The following is a 23,860-nucleotide window of genomic DNA, read 5'->3' as shown; positions in this document are numbered from 1 at the left end:
TTTTACATGCAATTTTTGTGAATTTCGACAAATATATTGAAATGAATGGGTAAAAGGTAAACGAAAAGTATTACTTGATTTACTTCAATTGACTAAGTAAATAATTGGAGTATTGCAGGTTGAAATTTCCATTTCCTTTGTTCAAAATTTTAACCTAATAACCTGAAAAGAATAAACAATTATAGTGTAATAAAATTGACCCTAATCCCCATGCGCTGCATTCGGGGGTGACTCTCCTGTCTCCGATTCTTGCGCGCCACACAAACTCTTCTCCAAAGTCAAACAATTCAACTCCTTCACCTTACAGTACAACAAAATACTACTAATGTTCTTCACCGATCTCAAGGTCCATCTTGTAATTGCAGCTGGTAGCATTTGGGGTTTCCCCGTGACACCCCATTATTCCCTCTTCTCTCTCTCTCTCATCACGTTGCTTTTGTCCTTTTCACAATCCACATCAAACAAAGAATAAACACCCTTGGAAATAGCAATAAAGATAAAATAACAACTTAATCTAATGCTAACTTTACTATATGATTATTTTACCAATGATAGGACATATAGGACTTGCTACTCCAGCTACTCCAATTTTATTCTCACACTTTCATTACTGCTATATATAATTGGACTTGCTCAAGAAGTAGTAGTAGTAAAGTGAGACTCAAAGTCCAAGGTCCACGCTGCATCCACTCCGGGAAATCATACATCATAACCGTCAAAAAGGTGTGGATCCCACAGAGTAGTGTAGACCTACGCGGCAATGATAATAGGTCAATTCGTAGATCTGACTTTCATTAATTAACACACAAAATTTAAATTCAATCAACCTAAGTTAATTAATTAAGTAAATAACTTTTAAACCCTACAACAAACACCGTGATAATAAAATCAACACAACCGTTACTTTAATTAAAATCATTATTATGAGATGCAGATACCGTTGAGCGCTGGTGCAGCGAGTGTGATAAGGCTGAGCAGCAGGGTGACAAGTGTTCCCGAAAGCATCAGCATTGAGCTTCAGCTTCATCGAGAGGAAGAAGATTTGATTAGTAGAGTGGAGTAAGTAACAAGAATTGTTTGCTTACCGCTGTTAACTTAACTGCACACAACTCCAACCATTTCTCTCTTTCTCTCTCTAGAAACCAAAATCGAAGTGATGTAAGAGAGAGAAAGAGAGGGGAAGAATTACGAAGACGAAGACGACGAAGAAGAAGAAAGCTTCTCTCGTTTCTCAGTTCTCACTTCAGAATGCTGCGATTTATTCTGCTATGGATGCTCATTCTTTGCTTTGCAGTTACTGCGCGTGCAGCTCAACGAGGTCAGCTTCGCCATTTTTTTTTTCCCTCGCATGTGAATCTTAATTGAAGTGGAAGAAGAGACACTGATTCGTTAGGATTTTTGAGCATTGGATTTGCTTCTTTTGAATTTCGTTTTTAGATTTTGATTGAGTTCATGAGTTGTATATCTAGGATTCACGATTGGATAGATAGTTGAATCTGAGGAATGAGGGGGTGACATAGGATTCCATCTTGCGCCTCAGATTTTGGTATATAGAAAAAGATAAATAAAGGCAAAACTATGCAAATTTTTGGGTATTAATCATGTGAGAGATGAGGAATAACTTCAATAAGAAAACGAAAGGAAATTTCGTTGGTACCGTCAAATTAGTCTCTATAACTTGCCATTTTTGCCTTTAGTGAAGGTTTAGTATTTAGTAAATGGATGTTAGAACTTAGAATAGAAGTAGTCGATTGTCCAAACTCTGCAACAAACTAAGTTTTGTTTAACTCCTTTCTTTTTTCTTTCTCTTTAATAAACTGAATAGTTCGCTCTATCATGATCCATGGAACTTGCTTTGTTAATATTACTTGCATGAACCATTGCATTATTTGATTGATCAACAACTCAATTCCAGTGGATTTGATTTTACAGTTTGTCAGTGTAATTTAATTACATGCTAAATAGAGAGTCCATGTTGCTGTTTTCTTGGTGAATCTTAGTGTGGACAAAAGTGGCATGATTGCTTGCATATGCCAGTGTATTAGGATTTTCTCGACTTGGTGTGGATATTTTCCACCTTTGATTTGATTGAAATCTATGTAACTTCATGTTCATTGCAGGGCCATATGTTATGCGCATCAACTGTGGGGCTCGACAAAATGTTCAAACAAAACCAACCACTACCCTTTGGTATAAAGACTTTGGATATACGGGTGGCATACCAGCCAATGCAACTACAACAAGTTACATTACCCCTCCCCTCAAAACACTTCGCTATTTCCCTTTGTCTGAAGGTCCTTCAAATTGTTACAACTTTAATAGAGTACCAAAGGGGCACTACTCAGTGAGGATATTTTTTGGACTAGTTGCACAACCAAGAGCTACCAATGAACCACTATTTGATATCTCTATTCAAGGAACCCAAATATATTCCTTGAAGTCAGGTTGGACTCAACAGGATGATCAAGCTTTTACGGAAGCCCAAGTGTTTTTTATGGATCGGTCAGCCTTAATCTGTTTCCATAGCACAGGTCATGGAGATCCAGCTATCATTTCAATTGAGATTCTTCAAATTGATGACAAAGCTTATGATTTTGGACCACAGTGGAGTCAAGGCATAATCCTTAGAACAGTTAAAAGACTGAGTTGTGGTTTTGGGCAGTCAAAGTTTGGCATAGATTATGGTGCAGATCCCTGGGGAGGGGACAGATTTTGGCAACACATTAAAACGTTTGGTCAGGATTCTGATCAACCTAGATCTGTTGAAACTAGAATCAAACAGGCTTCACATTCACCAAACTTTTATCCAGAAACTCTCTATCGATCGGCGCTTGTTAGTACCAGTAGCCAGCCTGATTTAACATATGCATTGGATGTGGATCCCAACAAAAACTATTCCGTTTGGTTACATTTTGCAGAGATTGATAAGTCCATCAATGCTATAGGTCAAAGGGTCTTTGATATTATAATAAATGATGTTGTTACCTTTGAAAATGTTGATATTGTGAAAATTAGTGGTGCCCAATATACTGCCCTGGTGCTTAACACAACTGTTTCTGTTAATGGGAGGACTCTGACAATAACTTTTAGCCCAAAACATGGAAGTGTTGCCATAATCAATGCCATTGAGATATTTGAGGTTATAGCAGCTGAGTCAAGAACACTATCAGATGAAGGTACAAATGCTGACCCTGATAACACATAGCTAGGACCTGTATTTTTTAGTGATGCAAAATTATACAGTTCCCTGGTTTCTTTCTTTATTTCTTTTTGGTCTAATTAATCAATAAATCTGAAGTCGTTCAATTTTTTGGGTGTTTTACTAATTCAGATTGCATCATGGAATTGGTTTAGGTCCTATGTGCTGGTACTACCTAATATAAGACACATTGCCAATAATTTATTTTAGTATCTTTCTCATCCTAGTGCTCCTATATTGCTATTGTCATTCTTTGGGTATCTGCTTGTCAGGAAATGTTCAAGCTTAGTATTTCTTTATAATGCTATTTCATTTACTTTTCTCCAATTTTATGCACTATTAATAATTGTGAATTTAGTTTATGGTGAATCAAGTCTTTTAAAGTTTTGCTAGTTGATCATTGTTCTTTTATTCTAGTTAAGGCTTTACAAACATTGAAGAAGGCTTTGGGGCTTCCTCCCAGGTTTGGGTGGAATGGTGATCCTTGTGTTCCTCAACAACATCCATGGATTGGAGCAGACTGCCAGCTAAACAAAAGTAGCAGCAAATGGCTCATTGATGGACTGTAATTTCTTATTATCCTTAATCTTAGGTTTTTATTATACATTTTGTTGTGCAGACCATTTAGTGCCATCTTGGCTTAATGGTTACCTGCTTATTCCATGCAGTCTTTTCTTTCTTGTTACAAAACCAAATATCATTTCTTTTTTTCCCCCCTTTACCACATAGCTCCTTAAGTAACAAATTAGAAGCCAATGGTTATAGGTGTCTCTGCTCACAGAAAACTTACAATCAGATCCTATTAATTTATTTTGGTTTTCAGACAACGTTTTCTTAAATCATTTGGGAAGTTTAAGTTTTGGTTTGCTTTGCTTTGCTTTGCTTTGGTTTATGAAAACATCCCTTTCTATGTTCAATTGAATGTCCATATCAACTCCACTCTGCACTTGACAAAGAAGTTTGTACCACTAGGGCATGAAGCCATTATGTTCGTGTTGAAAACTCAAAATGAATATTTAATCTCAATATTATTTGTTATTTCATGCTGCTTCTGTTGATGAACAGTGATCTTGACAATCAAGGTCTAAAGGGCTTCTTGCCAGATGACATATCCAGACTACACAATCTACAAACCCTGTGAGTTATAAGCAGATTATTTTGCGTTTAAGGCAAAGTTATTGTGTACCCTAATATTTATTTCAATACAATTCTTTTTTTAAAAAAGTAACATGTGTAAATATCGGATGTATAAACTATGCAAATTGTACTGGTGACAATTAAATAACAAGTACCGACTGATCTTTGAATAATTTGTCGGACCTTTATATTTTTCCTTACTTTAACTCACAACTTAATAAGAAATAGAAAGAAGTAACAGCATCTCTTCTATTCCTCATGCTTATTTTCTATGTGCACCACAGAAACTTGAGTGGAAACAGCATTCGTGGAGCTATTCCATCTGCACTTGGAAAAGTAACTAGCTTGCAAGTGCTGTAAGAAACTTCTCTGTCCTCCTTCTATTTAACCGTATTTCAGATTTGTTGAGTTGATCCTATTTTCATAGTTCGTAAAACACATGGTACAATTCCAATGTGTGATTCTCATGTTCAGCACTGTTGAGTTGGAAATCAGTAACAGCTCTAATCCTTGTGAATTGAGCAGCAGTTGTTGAGCAATAAAAATGTATAAAATCCATGGGGCAAGATATTCTTTATATGATATATTCATGATGCTGTTTTTTCCCCCCAATGGTAGTGGATAATCTTTGTCAAGAAATTACTCTCATTTGTAAAAGCTAACCAAGGTTGAAACTAGCCTAAGAGGGTATTAGGGAACTTGAGGCCATCAGTTGAGTAAATTGAAACTTTGGAATCAGGGAGATCATGGGGATCTTTCAAACATCCCATGAACATTCTATTCTCATTGGCAGTAATACATGCATTGTTTTAATTCTTGTTAGAATTCTAGTCTAGTTAAATCATATTGTTGAAAGGTGGTTGCTTCCGATATCATGATGATATCATTTATGAATGCAATGTACTTATGCAGTGACCTGTCCTATAACTTTTTCAATGGATCAATTCCAGAAAGCCTTGGACAGCTGACATTGTTACAAAGGCTGTAAGTTTATCTATTTCTTAACAATCCTGTTGATTACACATAAGAAGCAAGAAGTCTATATTAAGATGTCTCCATGCAGGAACCTTAATGGAAACTTCTTGTCTGGAAGGGTCCCAGCAACTCTAGGTGGAAGACTTCTGCACAGAGCTAGTTTCAAGTATGTTATCAATTATTAAACTCTAGAATGAAATTGTAGAATTTTATATGCTATTTCTCCACTTTTGCTTTGTATTTCTTTTCTATGTTGCTAAATCTATGGATCTGGCTGGCTGCAGTTTTACTGATAATGCAGGTCTATGTGGTATACCTGGCTTACGTACATGCGGACCTCACCTTTCTGCGGGTGCTAAAGTTGGTATTGTGTTTGGTGCTTCTTTTGGATTTCTAGTTCTCATTACCTGTTCTGTTTGTTGGTGGAAAAGGCGGCAGAATATCCTCCGAGCTCAGCAAATTGCAGGTAAATAATCTTCCATTTCTTTGGTATACAGTTGTCCTAAATAATAAGGTGCGATTATCATTGGACTGACCTTAATCTAGGTACACCATTCAAATTTATAATACCAAGCCTTTATTGAATCAGGAGAATAGTGAAAGCCCCATTGTTATCCTTGCTAAGCATTAAGAAATAAGAAATTATGAGTCTACCATTTTCCTTACAAAGAATTAATACTCTTTGTCTGCTTTTGTAGCAAGGGCAGCTCCATATGCAAAAGCAAGGACCCAGTTCTCTCGTGATATCCAGATGACAAGGCATAATAGTTACGGCAATGCTCATACTGCTGCCGAAAATGGGCCTATCTTGCTCTCATGATAAGACCTCATTATTCTGGTATATATTTAGACATTTACACTTGCATTGTTCTGTTCTGGCCATGAATTTATTTATTTGTTTATTATTGAAGAAGAGACACTCCTATTTATGTGGAGATGAATGGCAGGGAGGTCTTATGAACTCTGATGATTATCCAAGAGTTGCTTGAGCCAACAATTCATTCATACAAGCTGAGAACTAATTTGTAAATGAGATTTTTTTTCTAAGTGTACATTACCGTGTTTACCTCCCCTTTTGATCAGAAAATTTATATAGATTTTCTTTCCCCTATCCCTTAATAGAGGATTTGTAACACGTAGTTCAATTGAAATAGAAAGCATACTGTCCTAACAGAAGTACATATAAGTTAGCTTCAGTTCACGTAATATACCAAATTTTTAGCATTCATGTCTTGCTTTTGTGTTAATGTGCGGATCTATAAAGTACAGAACATATTAAACAAGATTCCAGATATTTGAAAGGCAGCATATATCATGATAGATGGGGTCCTAGACTTGACCAAGTCAATTTCCAATTATTAGGTTCGGTGTACATTGAAAACACAAGCCAACATGAAGTAAGTTAACCAAAGTGGTGGGGTTGGGATAGAATTATAGTTTGTTGCTTCAAATTTTTTTAGTAAGTTTGAGAGTAATGTAATTTTTACTGTATGAATAGATTTTGATTATATATATTTGTATTTTGATTGAATAATTTAGATTTATGAGAACGATTTATTTTTCTTGACAATTCATTGCATTATAATATAATTTATAATGGAAATATTAATTTTTAAGTATACAGTTTAAATAATCACAAATTATAATTTAAAATTTAATTATTTTATCAATTTTTATAATTGTATCAAATTTTAATTATTCTTTATATTAAATAAAGAATTTAAATATTTGTAAAAAGTATAAAACACTTTTAGAATAATTATTTTTGTATTTGATATAAATTTAATTATAAAATACTCTAACAGTGAATATTCTAGTTATGAATTTGAATCTTTCAAATTTTGAATTTTTACTTTAGAGGATAAAGTATAATCTCTTATTCTTGAATATTTTTTCTCTGATATTACATTTTACCCTCTCAAAATAAAATTTAAAATTTAGAGGATTTAAATCTTCTAGTTATATTGCATTTTTTTTTAAATTCAATAAAATTTTTATCTAGAATAAGGATATCTACTTGAGTTGTTGGTGTGTTGGGTATATTATCTCATAATTAAATATGTAATTTACTAAATACCCATGATCCGGTCCCATCGGAGGCAGATGTAAGCAAGACAGTTGTAGTTAGACATAACGAAGTAAACGTAAAACAGTAACAAAGACCACCCTAACTCAACAGAGCAAACAAAAGGGGAATAAATAAAAAGTTGCCGTCCTGTGCTGGTGATAGACCAAACAAAGTGAAACCAATGCACAAATAGAATTTTAATTTTTAATTAGAAAAGAAAATGTCACATCTACGTGAAGAGACGTATAAAGGAAATCAACCAAAGACCAAGGCGAGACGAGTGTGGTGTGTTGACAACTAACTTGATGCCATTTCTTATCAATTGTGAATATTCATCAATATATGTAAGTAAATAAAAAGCAGGGAAAGAATAATAAACAAAATAAATAAAAATCAAGACTATAATATATCTGATAATTTAAAATTTTAAAAGTTAATAACTAATAAACAAAAAGAAATAAAAATGGAATAAAGTAATCTTGGAAAAAATGAAATTATAAATAATTTTCAAAGGTAGGAGTATTTGATAGTATTCACGTGATCATTATTGCATCCGTATGTGTAGGCATGTAATGTATACAGAGTGCGGGATGTGGGTGTGGGGGGAGTCTGCTATTAGCAGCTGCCTGCTGCCCCTGCTGCCTGCTGTAGTCACTCTCTCTGATATCTGATTTCCGATTCCCCACTTTCCCACCACATCCACCCACCCACACGCTTTCCAAATCTCTCCTTTCTTCCAAGATAAATAAATTCAAAGTGGAGAGAGACCAACATAGTCAAACACGCCAACCAGACTAGCCCATGTTGTTGGTGTGTGTGGCCCAACTCCACCTGTTCCCTCCCACTCAGACACTCCCCCCTTCCACGTGCGCCTCTCTGTCACCCCCTCCAATCCCACTTTCACACCTCATCCACTGTACCCTTCTCTTCCATCTTCATCACTTCTTTTGTCAACTCAAATTCCCATAAACCCCCTCCTTTCTTTATTACCCCATTCTCCAACAATATTAACTTCCCAATCCCACATCACATTAATTCACTAAACACAACTTTGAATCAAACTTAAATCTTAACTTAAATATGAGGCGCCGCTCAGGGTCAGGCACAGCCGTACGAACATCAGCAGTAGGGCTGACGTCACTCACGGAACCCCAGTCACACGTCTCATCACCCGGCGGCTCTCTCCGCGGGGCCCACCCTATCTTCAATCACAGCCCTGCGATCCCACACATCAACCATCAACGGCTCATATAAAAAACTAACCATTTTATCCAAATCCAAAACTTGCATTATTACGGTGTATATAACCAGACCATAATAGTAAAAAAGAAAAGGGAGGGGGGTCGTGCCGGCTAGCCGTCGATTACGGGAGCCATAAGCGGGTCCCTCCACTCTCACGCTATCTTCTTTCTTCTCTTCTCCAGCTTTGTTTTTGTTATTCACAATTTTCAAATGGCATCTTCTTCTTCTTCTTCAGCTTCTCGTGAGGGACACTACAGAGGGGTTAGGAAGAGGCCATGGGGACGTTACGCTGCTGAGATACGCGATCCTTGGAAGAAGACACGTGTATGGCTTGGTACATTCGATACTCCTGAAGAAGCCGCCCTAGCTTACGACGGTGCCGCGCGTTCTCTCCGTGGTGCTAAAGCCAAGACTAACTTCCCCCCGGCTCCGGTCGCCGCCGCCGGAGGAATCTGTCTCGACCTCAACGTTAACACTCCTAACTCTGATCACCATCGCTGGCCCTCCGTACCGGTTCGCGCCGGCGTTGGCGGTGGTGGAATCTTCGGCGAGTTTCTCCACACTCGCGTTCTCAAGGACGTTGATCTGGCTCATCAACCGCATCAGCCGCCTCCGCCGCATCCGATTCATCATGCGGCGGTGTTAGCAGCTAATCACCACAGACGCGGCGAGGTGACAGTAGCGGTTGCCGGAGGAGGAGTGGAGCAGGTGGCGGGGAGCAGTTCAACGGCGTCGTATCTCGGGCTTGTTCGGCGCGGGATCCCGATCGATCTGAACGAGCCTCCACCTTTGTGGCTTTGAAGGTTGAATAGTAGTGACTAGTGAGATCTTGTTTTGTAGACTCTAAACGGCGTAGTTTTATGCTCCGTATGCGTATTCCTCCCTTGTCATATCTACTTTCTTTTGTTTAGCATGCTTAGTAGTTAGTACGTAGTTTAATTATAACCATGGTTGAGGCTTTGAGGGAGCAGTAGCAGTATTAGTAGTAGTATCTGTGTGCTTTCTTTGTTAATCTAACATTTACATCTATCACATGGAAATGAAAGCTTCATGTTGTATATACACTTACATTTGCACTACTTAATTACATTCAGCTTCAAAATTATTATATTATATATGGGTGGTCACGAATGATATTGGAAATAACGGAATTAATTAGGTTCTTTGTGTTGAATATGGTTGGGCGGCGTGGTAGGCAACCGTTGCATTGGAGATTGGATTCACGCGCCATCTGCGAGAGAGTGGAAGTGAGTGAGGAAGCGAGCGTGTGGGTATGCGCTTCTTTTCTTTTATGCTCAGATATCTGCATCTTATCATTTTATCTCCCGCTTCTACCACCAATTCTTGTTCAAAAGCGCGTGCTGCGTTTGCAAACTGCAACATATACCCCAAATAGGTCCCCAAGGAATTTATGTTTAGACAGATTTGTTCCCAACGAAATTTAACTAAAATTTTGTCCCTGACCTTCTTAGCTACACACCAGATACGTCCCCACACCAGGTTCAGCCGGTGAAGTCTCAGGTTAACGTCCTACGTGGAGGTAACCTGGCTGACGTGTCGGGTTAAGAGTGACGCGTCACGTGGAGGACACTTTAGTCCCTGTGCTTGCTGGACAAAACGACGTCGTTTTGGGGCAAAGGAGAACGACGTCGTTTTTTAAGAGACAAATAGGTCCCCGCGATGGAGGGCAGTGCAACCAAACGACGCCGTTTTATTTGGGGGGCCAATTTGATATACAAGTCTCTTCATATTCAATTGTTTGTGAAATTACTCCATACCCCATTAGCTCTGCTAGGTTTTACGAAGAAAACCCTTCCATACCTTCATCAACCTCCATCAACATTGTGCATACTCATTGCTCTGTTGATACTCGTTGGTGACATTGATCGTGAAAGTGGTTGTCAAGGCAGTTGGTTCAACACCTAATTCATCAAGGTCAGTGAAACGTTTTCTTTACTTGGTTATTTTTGAATTTCCAATTTTGGTTGCATGCATTGTCGTGGATAGTTTTAGTGATTAGCGATATTGGATATAATAGGAAATGAGTTGTACTTGTTTATTTGTTGGCATTTAGATGTCGGAAGATGTGGTCCCAGTGTTTCATCATGGTGGAAGCTTTGTTCGAGATAACAAAGGTGTCTTGGTGTACATTAATGGGAAGGTGGAAAGGTTTCCCCCAATGGATGTTGACCTCATTTGTTTCTTTGACTTGAAGAAACTTTTTCTAGACTTGGGATACCATGATTATAAAGCTATGTACTGGTATGATCCCACATCTGAAACTTTGGAGTCTGGTCTACACCCGATTCATGGAGATAAAGAAATCAGAGCGTTACAGAAGAATAAGATACAGAATGAGGATACAGATGAATTTTATATATATTTTGACCATCCAGTACTGGAAGGGGTGGAGGAGATATTATCTGATTCTGATGAGGGTGCTGCGGGGGTAGTTGTTGAAGATGCTGGGTTGGATAATGATGCGGACATTGAGAGTAGTTCTAGTGATGATGATGGGTATGAATCTACAGAAGATGAGCCATATAAGCCCCCACCCTCAGGTTATGATTTTTTTGAATCAAGTGAAGATGAAGAGTGTTCAAACAAAAATAGTGGAACGAAAGGGAGAAAATGTGATAAGGAAAAGAAAAAAACTACAATGAAAGCCTCGAAGCCAAATGTCAATGTTACCAGAGGTTCCAAGGCTAAGACCCAAGGTAAAAAAGCAGGGTATAAGAAAGATGACTGTGCTGTAAGTGGTGGAAATGGGCCTGAAGTGAGGAAGAAGGGTGATGGTGGGTCAAGGGCAGTTGGGCCTGACAGTGTTGAACCAAGCCCAGCTGACAACAACGGACCTAATGAGGTTAATGGGAATGATCCTAGGAAACCTTCAACATTTACAGAGGAGATTGGAGTGGAGCCAAGGGATGAGTCAGATATTGATTTTGAGTATGAGTCAGAGGCCTTTTTGACTCCTCCAGACTCAAGTGATGATGGGGGTGAAGGATTTAATTGGCCTCAATATGATCCAAATGCAGATTTTGGAGAAGTTCAATTTCAATTGAGGATGGAATTTAAAACTTTAGACCAGTTCAAAAAGGCTCTAAAGGACTATACTATAGCTGAAGGCAGAAGAATATTTTACATCAAGAATGATAAGGGGAGGGTGAGAGCAGCATGTGTTCATGGAGGGTTTATGGCTGGAAAGGAGATACAGAAGGATAAGGCCAAAGCAAGACTAAGAGCTAAGAGAGAAGCTAAGGCAAAAGATGGTGGATCAAACGGAGGCGAAGAGGAGAATGCAATTGATAACATTCCAGCTGTAGCCAATTCTACTGAAGCTAACCCTGATCAAAATGGTAGCAATCCAGGATCTGAGGCAGTAGGTGATAAAGAACAAAAAGCTAGCAAGCCAGGATCTGAAGCAGTAGGTGATAAAGAACAAAATGCTAGCAAGCCTGGGTCTGAGGCAGTAAGTGATAAAGCACAACATGAGAAGAATGAATGTCCTTGGATTATTTACTGTGCTAGGAACTCTAGGTCCGGGGGCTACCAGATTAAGACCTTTAATCATGTGCATACTTGTGGTAGAGAGTTTGGAAGCAACATGGCCGATCAAAATTGGGTTGCGGAGAAGTTGGCAAAAAGGCTTCTAAGTCAGCCAAGGCTAACCCATGCAGAGGCTTGGGATCATATAAAAATTGATTATAATGTGATAATTAGTGATAAGATGTTGTACAGAGGTTTGAAGATAGCAAGAGAGAAGTATGTTGGTAATGAGAAGGCACAATATGGAAAGCTTAGAGATTACCTACAAGAACTACACAGAACCAATCATGGTTCAACTGCTCTGTTAGCAGTGGAGCCAATTCCCCAATCCCCTCCACTGTTTGACAAGTTATATGTGTGCTTGGATGCCTGTAAAAAGGGGTTTAGGGCTGGTTGTCGACCGTTGATAGGATTAGACGGGTGCTTCCTGAAGGGTTATTACGGAGGACAACTGCTTTCGGCGGTAGCACAAGATGCCAATAATCACTTTTACGTGATTGCATACGCAGTGGTTGCTAGTGAGACTAAAGAAAGCTGAAAATGGTTTTTAGACTTGTTGCAAAATGACTTAGGCCCTGCTGCAGTTGAAGGATAGAACTTCATCAGTGATCAACAAAAGGTAAATGCTACCTTTGAATACTTTTTTTACTGTTATATAAAATTTACTCCTAATTTTGCAACAATGATTAATTTAGTTATACCACACATGAATTTTGTATAGGGTTTGATGCCGGCGATGAAGGAGGTTATGCCGAATGCCCATCACAGGAACTGTGTTAGACATATATGGAAGAATTTCACCAATAAGTACAAGAGCAAGCAGTTGAAGAATGTCGTCTGGGCTTGTGCTAAAAGCAATACAAAGGCAGAGTTCAGAGAGCACATGAATAGACTAAAGAAGGTAAATAAGGATGCATGGGCTTACCTTGCAAAATTTGACCCTGGATGCTGGACAAAATCACATTTTAGTCACTGGCCGAAGCTAGATAACATCACCAATAACATGACAGAAGTGTGGAATGCCAAGATAGTACACTACAGAGGAAAACCTATTTTGACAATGCTTGAAGAATTGAGATGCTACATCATGAGGAGGATGGCCCAGCATAAGAGAGTTTTGAGCACCTACACAGGCATAGTGGCACCAGTGCAACAAAAGAGGATTGATGACATCATGAAAGAATGTAAATACTGGACTGCTCAATGGACTGGAGATGATGCTAGAGAAATTTTTGAGGTGCAGTATCACATGAAGAAAGTGGGAGTGGATATAGGAAATAGTACATGTTCTTGTAACATGTGGCAACTAACAGGTAATTGTTACATTTTACTTGTATTAATTTCTTATTTAGTGCTCCATTGAAATTTATATGGTGTGCTTAACATGCTGTTGGGTTTAGCATTCTGATATATTCATCATATATTAATCACAACTCCAATTTACATGAGACACTAGGTATCCCTTGTGTGCATGCAATGGCTGCAATTGGTAGAAGAGGAGATAGACCAGAGGGATATGTCCATCAATGGTTGAAGATGGATGCATTCAGGGCTACCTATGCTCACTCCATAAGCCCTGTCAACAGTGAGGAATATTGGGATAAATCTGGAGTAGTTAGTTCCATACCCCTCAAAATTAAGAGACCAATTGGGCGTCCTGTGAAGCGAAGGAGACCTGATGTAGTGGAAGACAGCCCTGATGGGACAAAGACCAAGAAGACCTTCAGAGTTACATGCTCCAAGTGTGGAGATATTGGTCATAATGCCAAAACATGCAAAGGGGCACCCCAACAAGGATCATCTTCAAAGGCCAAAGGAAAGAAGAAGCAGGTCCAGCCACAACATGAGATGGTTGTTTCTCAATCAGCCCCGTTATCTCAGGTAGCATCTATTGCATATGTCCATCACTTGCAGAGTCTTAGTTTGCATTATATTGTGGAGTTGAATATTGCCCCTGTACGTGGGGACCTTTTTGTACCATAACTGTTACTCTTTAGGGACTTAATTGTCTTATAAGTTATTTCTTGGGTACCTAACTGCCTTATAATTGATCATACAGAATGAAGGATCTGTAGAGGGTAGCATGCAAATTCCTAATCCTACCTCTCATGACACTCAAACTGAAAATCCTACCTCACGAGCCACAACTAATGTCTCAAGTCAACCCAAGGTATGCAACTTGTAATTAGATTAATGTGTATGTTGAAAGTTGTAAGAAAAAAACTCATAACAATATTGCTTATTCTAGGCTCAACAACCATTCAGACGTCCAAAGCAAACAATTAGGAGGCCCCAAGTACAGGGGAGTCTCGATGCAGATATGACTGCAGCTACCACTAGTCCAGCAGCATCTGAAATGTTTAAATTCATCCCAACACCGGGATTGAATCAATCTAAGAAGAAATGACCCTTTAAGAATCAGTGTCCAATTTATTATGAACACCATATTTTGTTATGTTTGAGGAAGTAGAACCTCTTTGCTTAGATTGTTTTATTTTAGTATTTTCTGTGTTTAATACAATAGACCTTTTGTTTGGTTTGGTTTGCTTTTGGTGTATGTTGAAGGAAATAGACCTTTGTTTTAGTGTATGTTGAAGGAAACAGACCTTTGTTTTGCTTCATTTGAGTTATATTGCTACTGAATCAAATTACTTATATACTTACAATGTTTTGAAATTCATTTACTTCACTCTTTTGATATATGGCTGCAAGAAGCCAAAAGCAATGTATTTCTTTTATCCTATTTGACCACAATTGAGTTAATCAATATAATGCATGTCTATCTAATATCCATCTAACCTTGAATATACATTTCAATACAATAACTTGATTATTAACATAGAATCCAGTTTGTCTAAACAGCCACCATAAATATACAAAACACAACTACACCTATCAATGCACCACATATTACACCTCTAAGAAAGTCGAACACATTACGCTTCTTCACAAATTGCTTATCCCCATCCTTCTTCCACAACAAATCTTCCAATTGCTTCACTCTGTCTTCCAAGCAATCATTCAACCTTACAACACCTTCATCAACCGCACCACTGTCCATAGAAGCCAATCTATGCCCTTCCACTACATCCTCCATCGCATACCCAAAAATCTCATCAAACCATGCAAAAAATTCACAATAACCTTGTTTCTCCTGCAATCACAACAACAACAGGGCAAACAATTTTAAAGACCCATGCAATTATCACACATGACACAACAAAAATACTCTCCAATACCTTGAAATAGGGACAACCAAAGAACAACCTATTCGGATTTTCTGCCGTCCGCGACCTGCATATTATAGCTAATGTCCTGCAGAAGCACTTGGGATGTTCTCCTTTTCTCAGTCGACCCCTACCGATTCGAATCGTCCCACTATCAGCACTCAACTCGCCATTCATGCTTCTTCCACAATGTCTCCGACTTCTAGTTGACGTCGTCCCTCCACTAGCCATCATCAATTTCAGAAACCATCATCAACTACACAACCTAATTTTAAATTGGCCCCCCAAATAAAACGGCGTCGTTTGGTTGCACTGCCCTCCATCGCGGGGACCTATTTGTCTCTTAAAAAACGACGTCGTTCTCCTTTGCCCCAAAACGACGTCGTTTTGTCCAGCAAGCACAGGGACTAAAGTGTCCTCCACGTGTCGCGTCACTCTTAACCCGACACGTCAGCCAGGTTACCTCCACGTAGGACGTTAACCTGAGACTTCACCGGCTGAACCTAGTGTGGGGACGTATCTGGTGTGTAGCTAAGAAGGTCAGGGACAAAATTTTAGTTAAATTTCGTTGGGGACAAATCTGTCTAAACGTGAATTCCTTGGGGACCTATTTGGGGTATTACTCATATAACAAAATTGATTAAATGCGTTTCTTTTTCTTTCTTATTACTAATTAGTCGTCTAAAACTTTTGTTCTTCCCGAAAGGGAAATGTGTTTAACTCTTTTTAGTTTTTGGATTAAATGTAATAATCTTATGGCAACTTCAAAATAATTTAGACGTACCTAAGGCACTGACTAACTTGGCACCCTTTATTTAACAATAAAGAATCGTTGTGTACAATTTTTTTGTTGAATATACAATCAGTAGTGTTATGTTACCAACTTTTTATCTGCCAAAATCTGCCAACTTGAGTTGGGCTAGACATGAAGCTCATCTACTAAATAAAGCCACATCTAAATTAATCATAGTTTAATCCTAATTTATCACGTGTTGGTAATAGTTGGCAGACTCTCTCTTAGTAACGTATACTTTTCCATATACAATTTACTGACTTTTTTAATTTTTAGGTTACAATAAAGTAATTTTCTGTGCTTTAAAATAACATGTCAGAGACGCAGGCCCGCGGAAATTATTATTCTTATGGAAAAGGTGTTGGTGTATTGGGAGAATATTAGGGGATGGGGGGATTTACCCGATGGTGGAAGTGGTGGTCAACACGCAGGGGCGTGGTGACCAAGCCAGGATTCAACGTGGCTCACCACGCAGGGGCGAGATGACGGGGCCGGAATCCGTCGTGGCACACCACGCGGGGGCGTGCTGACGTGGCCGACATGCAGCGACTGGCACCACGCAGGGGCGTGGTGGAGCTGGCGTGGCAGAGCCCCGATGCACCACGGGGGGGCGTGCTGAAGCTGCTGGCATGCAGGGGACATGTATCACCCCGGTAAACAGCATGCAGCAGAGGTTGGAGAGCTTGAAGCTCTATATAAACGAAGAAGGAAGCTAGCCTTATGCATTTTATGGAGAGTGGGTAGGAGAGCTTAGTGTTTCTCCATATAAGCAGCTGAGAAGTGTTCTTCCAAGGAGGTTGTTGTTGCTCACCGTTCCCAGCTGGAAAAAAAGGGAAAAGGGAAGAAAAAAAATATTATTTTATTTTTATTTTAAAGAATGGTTCGTGATTATAAAGCTCCAGAGGAACATATTGTAAATTATTTGGATCATCCAATCTATGTAAGTTGCTAAATTATAAGCTCGGAAGGGTTGTGTATTTTTATTTTTATTTCTGTTTTTTATGTTATTTATTTAGTTTGTTTTTGCTAATTTTAAATTATTCCGCTGTTATAAAAATAAAAAAAAATTAATTTGCTGTTATTTAATTTAATTTTAAATATAATCTTTTTTTTGTGTATAATTAGTTAATTGTTATACAATATTTTTTTATAATACGACAAAGTTAAAATTTTTTTAAAAAAAAAAATTTTTACGGCAAAAATATAAAAATAATACCATATATAGTAAAATAAATAAATAATATAAATGTTGACCAAATTCAAAAGTTTAATACATTGTTAAAGTAATAAATAAATAAATATCAGAAAAAAAATATATAGCTTGTTTGTAATGAAGTAAATAAATATGTAAATATTATTATTAATATTTGTTTATTAATAATACATGCATATTTATAGGTAATATAACAAATATAATTTTATTGATGCAGCCGAACAGAAATTTGTTGGTGCGTAAATTGGATCCGCCACAGAGTTGGAACCCGAGGGTTGAAAACTACTTACGTGTCACCGGATTCTACCACGTATCTAGGATTGGGATGATAAGAGGATCTCACCCGTTGTTAGCTGCTCTGGTTGAAAGGTGGAGGCCGGAGACTCACACTTTTGTGTTGCCGGTGGGTGAGGTTACGGTGACATTGGAGGATGTCGCACATATATTTGGCTTACCAATTGATGGAGAGCCCGTGAGTGGATGGACTGACAGTAGTAGTGATTTCGTTCAGAGTCACAGCATGGAAATATTCGGTCGTCAACCGGTTCTCAGTCGTAATTCAAAATCCTATATAAAGCTCGGTTGGGTTCGAAGTGTCAGAGATGCGGAGCCGTTGGACACTGAAGAGTCCATAAGGAGATACGTGAGATGTCAGATTTTCTGTCTGTTAGGGTCGACTCTATTCACAGATAAGTCGACCGCATATGCCCATGCGAAGTATCTACCATTGCTTCGCGATTTCGAGCGGATCCATACTTATAGTTGGGGTTCAGCATGTCTGGCTCATCTTTACCGATCACTATGCCGTGCATCACGATATGATACGAAGGAGATGGATGGTCCTCTTAACCTGTTGTTTGTTTGGGCATGGGAGCGAATGCCGTGTATTTCACCCGTACCGAGGCATATCCTTCCACCTGCTGAGATACCAGTTGCCATGAGGTAAATATTTATGGTTCTTGTCGGACAATATATTCATTATGCATGTTTCAGTTACGGTTACTGACATAGATTTTTTCATTGTATCATGTTTCAGGTGGAGTCATGCGGAGCGGAGTACAGCGTGGTTGGAGAAGACTGTTGTGACATTTAGGGTTGATATAGACTACATGCAGGAGGTAACTATTTATGGTTTTAATGAATGCTAGATCCAAAGATTAATGTTATGGTTCTGACATTCGAATTATCTGTGGCAGTTTGAGTGGCGGCCGTACCAGGGAATGAACATTCCCGTCGAGTTACACAGACATCTTGATGTGTGTGATATCGTTGCTCCGTTGTTGTCGTTTGAGTGTATCGAGTGGCACCCTGCGGATCGAGTGATGCGTCAGTTTGGGTTCTTACAGCCCCCACCGCGAGCACCTAGGGACATTCCACTAGAGCAGCATTGCATGGCTCTTCGCGGAGTGCAGCTTTATGACTGGACAGTTTTGCTTGGGGATTGGATAGCGGAGTGGGGCAACAGGCGAAACACTCGTATGCGGGATCTACACCCCCTTCCGACATGGGACTTCATACCGACCCCGGAGTATCGGGATTGGTACGTGCGCTCATTCGGACATCTGCTGAGATTGTCGGCATATGTTCCTCATGCACCTGCACCTCAGCCACCGGAGCCACCTGCACCTCAGCCACCTGAGCCACCTCAGCCACCTCAGCCACCTCAGCCACCTCAGCATGCAGTGTTTGAGCCGGTTCCTTATTATGTACCACAGCCACCTCAGCCACAGGACCATAGTGCGTCCAGCCACCACTCTCATCACTCTCAGCACAGCCACCACTCTCATCACTCTCAGCCGGTACTGACGATTCCAGCCGGTACTGATGATTGGTTCGACTTTTCCATCGGCGGTCACAGAGATCAACAACTACAGAATTGGGCCAATGCTAGTTTGGGTGGTTGGTCAGATTTTAGTGCTCTGCATTCACCGTCGGGTACAGCTGATCCACGTGGGGCACCAGTTGGTATGAGCCATGGTTTGGAGCATCCTGCTTCCGACCACACGTCGGAAGGTGCATCGTGTGATAGTGGATTCCTTCGGCGGACATACACACTTGTTGACGAGTACAACCCCGGTGCATCTGCTCCAGCAGAGGCAGGTGGATCGGCACATCCAGGAGAGGCGGGTGGGTCAGCAGATCCAGCAGGGGCGGGTGGGTCGGCACCTCGTGTAGAGACAGGTATGGGTGACCCAGTTGCAGGTCACCCATATGACCTTCGGACGGAGCGACATCCACCTGATAGGTATACTCCGTCAAAGCCAGGTCTGAGCATGATGGATAAGGCATTGCACTGGATGGGTCGTAAGAAGTGAGCATCGGGTTGGGTTTTTAAGATTTGATAGTATGTTTCACTGTATTTTACTGTTCTGTATGTTGGTCGATGTTATTTGTAGTTAGAATATGTATCTTTGGGTAGTTAGAATATGTATGTTGGTCGATGTTATTTCATACTATGTTTCAATGTATTTTAATGTTCTGTATGTTGGTCGATGTTATCTGTAGTTAAAATATGTATGTTTCTTTCAGTAAGGCAGTAAATGTTATTTCATACTATGTTTCAATGTATTGTAATGTTCTGTGTTTATCATGTTCTTAACCATCAACGGATAATATCAAATTTAAAAATTCAAACACGACTTAGACAAGAAAGAAAATTTATTATAAAAATGCAAATTCAAAAATACAAATACAATGAAAATAAAAGTCATTCCCCCCACCACTCGATCCGGCACGCTGAGGACATCGACTCCGACTATGTCCCTGGGCACCACAGAGACGGCATATCCGAGGACCACGCATGTCGCGTGAGTCCATTTCGTTCAAGTATCTGGTCAATTTTGGTCGACCTTTTGACGTTCGCCTCAAGGCGGGATTAGCGACCAATGTGGGTCCCTCATACGGAGGCCATGTCTCCGCATCACCTAACGGTGAGAACTCAAATTTATATACCTTACGAACTTCTGACATCTTGTACACGTCATGCACATACACGTGCCAATCGATTCGCTGGTTAGCACAGCAAGCAATAACATGACGACATGGTATTCGTTCTACCTGAAAGTGCCCACAGTCACACGTACGTCGTGCAAGATCAACGACTAACACCTTTCCACTAGTCATTTCGCGCACCTCAAATACTTCATTCCGTCTGTCAAAACGGTGCACGACTATATTCCCAGCCTGTTGCATACTTGCCTCTATCCGCTGCTGTGCGAATACGGAGTAAGTATGTCCCGCACGTTTGCGTTCGTAAGACTCAGCACTCTTCCGCACAAAAAGTTCATTTAACCGATAATATGTTGCTCGAACTAGTGCCAACACAGGTAGATTACGGGCACCCTTCAACACTGAGTTAATGCACTCGACAAGGTTCGTCGTCATATGGCCCCAACGATGTCCCTCGTCGAATGCCAATACCCAATGTCTAAGCCCAATGGCATCGCACCACCTGGCATATGCCTCACCTCGCTCTTCCAACCTCTTATAGTTGATGTTATACTCCTCCACCGTTCTTGAATACCCAATATTGACCACAAGCTTCTGCAAGTGAGGGACTTTGAATGCGCGTAGGAAGTTGCTGCCGATGTGCCTTATACAAAACATCCACCATGCTCTTGGAGGTTGCCAGTCACTTCCGGAACGATTTACCGCTGCCCGAATTGACTCATGCCGGTCCGAGATCATACCCACACCATCTTTTCTAACAACATGCATTCGCAGATTCCTTAGAAAGAAGTGCCACGCATCAGCTGTCTCCCCCTCCACTAAAGCAAAAGCAATAGGCACAATGTTCTGGTTCCCATCTTGTGCAACAGCTACCAGAAGTGTACCTTTGTACTTTCCATATAGGTGTGTTCCGTCAACCTGTACTAGGGGTTTGCAATGCCTGAATGCCCTAACGCATGGATTGAAACTCCAAAATACGCGATGAAGTATTTTTACCCCTTGAGCCTCTTCATTCCCATTGTAGAGTGGGCGTGTTTCTATCTGCACAACTGACCCAGGAATCTTCTGAACCATAACCGAGAGCCACCACGGCAAGGCTTGGTAACTCTCCTCCCAATCACCGAAAACATTCGCTATGGACTTCTGTTTTGCCAACCAAGCCTTTCGGTAACTGATGGTATAGTTGAACCTTGACTGGACTTCGGCTATTATAGTTTTCACCTTTATGGACGGGTCAGTCTCGACCAATGGCCTTATAGCCTCAGCAACTGTGTCCGAGTCCAACTTGGAATGATCCTGTGAAATCACTCCAGTTGTGCACGTGTGCCTACCGTTGTATCTGCGTATCTCCCAACAACCTTTTTTCCGTATCAAGCTGGCTCGGATAAGCCAGTCGCACCCACGCCCGTACATCTTGCACTTTGCATAGAACGTTTGTGGCTCAGACTCATACACTTCGTAGTCAACTCCTCTAGCGATAGTGTAACTTCTAATTGCTGCCACGACCGACTTTCTAGAACTGTATTCCACTCCAATCCGGAACTCTCCGTCCTCGGGATCAGGAACGCCTACAGAAAGTGCCCATCATCGTTTACTAATCAATCCAAAGTATATATTAAAGATAACATATTATTTGGTCATCACGTACCTATGTTTGAATATTCCAGAAACTCCGGTGCATGCATGGCGTCGAGATCCAACTCACGCATAAAAGGTGGCACGTTCATCGGTTGACTAATCGATGGGTGAACCACTACATTATGAGCTGCTTTCTCAACTCCCACATCACCATCCTCGTCTTCGTCGCCGGCTTCATAAGTAGCTTCGAAGTCCTCTTCGCTGTCACTATTCATTCCCTCGTACACTGCTGCTCTATCATCCTCCACCTCTAATTCATTTTGAATCCCTTCCGCCTCTACGGTTTCAAACTCAACATACAGCTCAATATGTGGCTGTCGCATCTGCGTCTGCCGGTGAATTTGAAACATATTATGCATAGTCACTTCGTCAGTAATTGGCATGGTATCAAACTGTATTAGACCACCAAAAACTACAACCGGATTCCGGTACAGAATTCTGCTCACTCTCATTAACGTTCCGTTCTCCATGCTTTGGCAGAGACCATTCTGAAGTTCCATAAACGTCATGGTGCATGGAACCACAAACGAAAACGGATTCTGGCTCACAAACCTCACTCCCTCATGAGTATTACGTATTATCTCACCGTCGCGATACACTACCAAGTTTGTAGTACCCTCCATTACACCAAAAACACACTCAAAGAACACTCACACACTTCCTCAGAATGAAAATGAAGTTGTGCACTGCCTTATATAGAGGGTAGCATTCACTACGCCCCCACGTTTTGATTGCCTCAGGCGAATCACGTACTGCCACGTGTCATCACGCCCCCACGTGCCACGTCATCACGCCCCCACGTGATGCACCCCACCACGCCCCCACGTGCTTGCGTGGCCAAATCCTGGTGCGCCACATCATCATCACGCCCCCACGTGATGCCAGCGTGGCTAGTTCTTGCTCCGCCACATCATCATCACGCCTCTGCGTTTTGCCACCGTGTCTCACTCATCCGGCGCCACGTCATCTCACCTGCCACTCCACGCAGCCACCACGCCCCTGCGTGTTAAAGATAGGTCCACCATCGGGTAAATCACACTACTCCTCCATTACTAAGCAAAACACTAATCTAATTTCCATATAAAAATTATTGAGCCGCAGGCCCGTGTTTTACAGATTTAATAGAAAAAAATGAACTGTTCTAGATTATACCTTTTTTTTCTCTGATATATTTCAAATTATATATACCATAAGCGTGGGGTTGGACAATTTTCCTGTATTGGGGAAACAAACTATCTCAATCTATTCAATGAAGGATGCATATTCAAATTATAAATCGTTCCTTGATAATACTACATATTTATTGGGAAATGCTAATCTAACAACTGCAAAGAGAAAAAATAGTAAAAAGATATTTATTAAAAATATTCTTTTTTAAATAAATAACTTTTTTGTCATTTTATCTAATTATCAAAATAGCATCTTTTTATATATTAAAACATTATATTTATAGCTAGATTCATTTATATTAGATACATTAAAATTTTAACATATTAAAACAATATTCATGTGAATTATAAGATTAAAAGAGTAGGTGGCTAATACTATCTTATGGTTAATTAATACTGAGACAGTAGGCAGGTACTGTATCGGGATAGTGTAACCTCGTTTGTTTCGTTGAAATAATTATTTTGACGGCACATGGCATGGTGGCTGAGACTGAGAGTAATAACGTGCGGGCGGATGGGCCCACTTTTCATATATCTAACTACCTAACATCCACGATTTGGATAAGCAGCAAAATTGTAATTCATTTAATTTAATTTAATCTTACAAAGTGTGAGTTTAATTAAGAGCTGTGACGCTCTTCTCAAATCATGTGTGGATAGAAGAGGTCAGTGAGAAAATTTGTACTTCGGCCTATTTAGAC

At 40.1% G+C, this 23,860-nt stretch overlaps 5 protein-coding genes across 7 annotated transcripts; 4 read left to right on the top strand and 1 right to left on the bottom strand.

Annotated features, from left to right (window-relative positions):
* Positions 1 to 842: 842 nt before the first annotated feature.
* LOC112714563 (receptor-like protein 4) lies at positions 843 to 6,845 on the top strand. Of its 3 annotated transcripts, none has more exons than XM_025766181.3 (10): positions 843 to 1,318; positions 2,121 to 3,176; positions 3,617 to 3,764; positions 4,265 to 4,336; positions 4,621 to 4,692; positions 5,249 to 5,320; positions 5,400 to 5,477; positions 5,596 to 5,777; positions 6,010 to 6,149; positions 6,259 to 6,845. In XM_025766181.3, the coding sequence occupies exons 1-9, from the start codon at positions 1,249 to 1,251 to the stop codon at positions 6,129 to 6,131; spliced, it is 1,872 nt and encodes a 623-aa protein (XP_025621966.1). In that variant the 5' UTR covers positions 843 to 1,248; the 3' UTR covers positions 6,132 to 6,149; positions 6,259 to 6,845. The 3 variants fall into 3 exon arrangements, with proteins under 3 accessions (XP_025621966.1, XP_025621967.1, XP_029145361.1); XM_025766182.3 differs by having other exon boundaries at positions 6,223 to 6,845; XM_029289528.2 differs by having other exon boundaries at positions 6,010 to 6,845.
* A 1,865-nt stretch (positions 6,846 to 8,710) lies between these two features.
* Positions 8,711 to 12,796, top strand: LOC112714560 (uncharacterized). Its single transcript, XM_072204420.1, has 2 exons — positions 8,711 to 10,556; positions 10,696 to 12,796. Exon 2 carries the CDS (start codon positions 10,696 to 10,698, stop codon positions 12,706 to 12,708), a length of 2,013 nt encoding a protein of 670 aa, XP_072060521.1. The 5' UTR covers positions 8,711 to 10,556; the 3' UTR covers positions 12,709 to 12,796.
* Positions 8,832 to 9,683, top strand: LOC112714562 (ethylene-responsive transcription factor 12). The gene has a single exon (XM_025766180.3). The coding sequence runs from the start codon at positions 8,832 to 8,834 to the stop codon at positions 9,420 to 9,422; it is 591 nt and encodes a 196-aa protein (XP_025621965.1). The 3' UTR covers positions 9,423 to 9,683.
* Positions 12,797 to 12,862: 66 nt separating the features above from the next.
* Positions 12,863 to 14,846, top strand: LOC112714561 (uncharacterized). The gene is made up of 4 exons (XM_072204421.1): positions 12,863 to 13,483; positions 13,627 to 14,051; positions 14,230 to 14,340; positions 14,419 to 14,846. Exons 1-4 carry the CDS (start codon positions 12,898 to 12,900, stop codon positions 14,575 to 14,577), a joined length of 1,281 nt encoding a protein of 426 aa, XP_072060522.1. The 5' UTR covers positions 12,863 to 12,897; the 3' UTR covers positions 14,578 to 14,846.
* A 5,218-nt stretch (positions 14,847 to 20,064) lies between these two features.
* Positions 20,065 to 22,613, bottom strand: LOC112718436 (uncharacterized). Its single transcript, XM_025770194.1, has 2 exons — positions 22,001 to 22,613; positions 20,065 to 21,920 (listed from the first exon to the last, which is right to left on the bottom strand). Exons 1-2 carry the CDS (start codon positions 22,611 to 22,613, stop codon positions 20,065 to 20,067), a joined length of 2,469 nt encoding a protein of 822 aa, XP_025625979.1.
* Between the last annotated feature and the right edge of the window lie 1,247 nt (positions 22,614 to 23,860).

This window comes from Arachis hypogaea, chromosome 10 (assembly GCF_003086295.3).
Source record: "Arachis hypogaea cultivar Tifrunner chromosome 10, arahy.Tifrunner.gnm2.J5K5, whole genome shotgun sequence".
Classification (NCBI taxonomy): domain Eukaryota; kingdom Viridiplantae; phylum Streptophyta; class Magnoliopsida; order Fabales; family Fabaceae; genus Arachis; species Arachis hypogaea.
Note: the sequence above shows the minus strand (reverse complement) of the source record. Positions and strands in the feature narration are given on the sequence as shown.

Bases quoted from the DNA above. Each gene is read 5' to 3' on its own strand.
- LOC112714560 (XM_072204420.1), top strand. From the start codon at position 10,696: ATGTCGGAAGATGTGGTCCCAGTGTTTCATCATGGTGGAAGCTTTGTT.
- LOC112714561 (XM_072204421.1), top strand. From the start codon at position 12,898: ATGCCGGCGATGAAGGAGGTTATGCCGAATGCCCATCACAGGAACTGT. The intron at 14,052-14,229 runs GTAGCATCTATT...TTGATCATACAG, and splicing joins AATCAGCCCCGTTATCTCAG to AATGAAGGATCTGTAGAGGG. The intron at 14,341-14,418 runs GTATGCAACTTG...TGCTTATTCTAG, and splicing joins ATGTCTCAAGTCAACCCAAG to GCTCAACAACCATTCAGACG.
- LOC112714563 (XM_025766181.3), top strand. From the start codon at position 1,249: ATGCTGCGATTTATTCTGCTATGGATGCTCATTCTTTGCTTTGCAGTT. The intron at 5,478-5,595 runs GTATGTTATCAA...GGCTGGCTGCAG, and splicing joins CTGCACAGAGCTAGTTTCAA to TTTTACTGATAATGCAGGTC. The intron at 5,778-6,009 runs GTAAATAATCTT...CTGCTTTTGTAG, and splicing joins CCGAGCTCAGCAAATTGCAG to CAAGGGCAGCTCCATATGCA.
- LOC112714562 (XM_025766180.3), top strand. From the start codon at position 8,832: ATGGCATCTTCTTCTTCTTCTTCAGCTTCTCGTGAGGGACACTACAGA.
- LOC112718436 (XM_025770194.1), bottom strand. From the start codon at position 22,613: ATGGAGGGTACTACAAACTTGGTAGTGTATCGCGACGGTGAGATAATA. The intron at 21,921-22,000 runs GTACGTGATGAC...CACTTTCTGTAG, and splicing joins TCTGGAATATTCAAACATAG to GCGTTCCTGATCCCGAGGAC.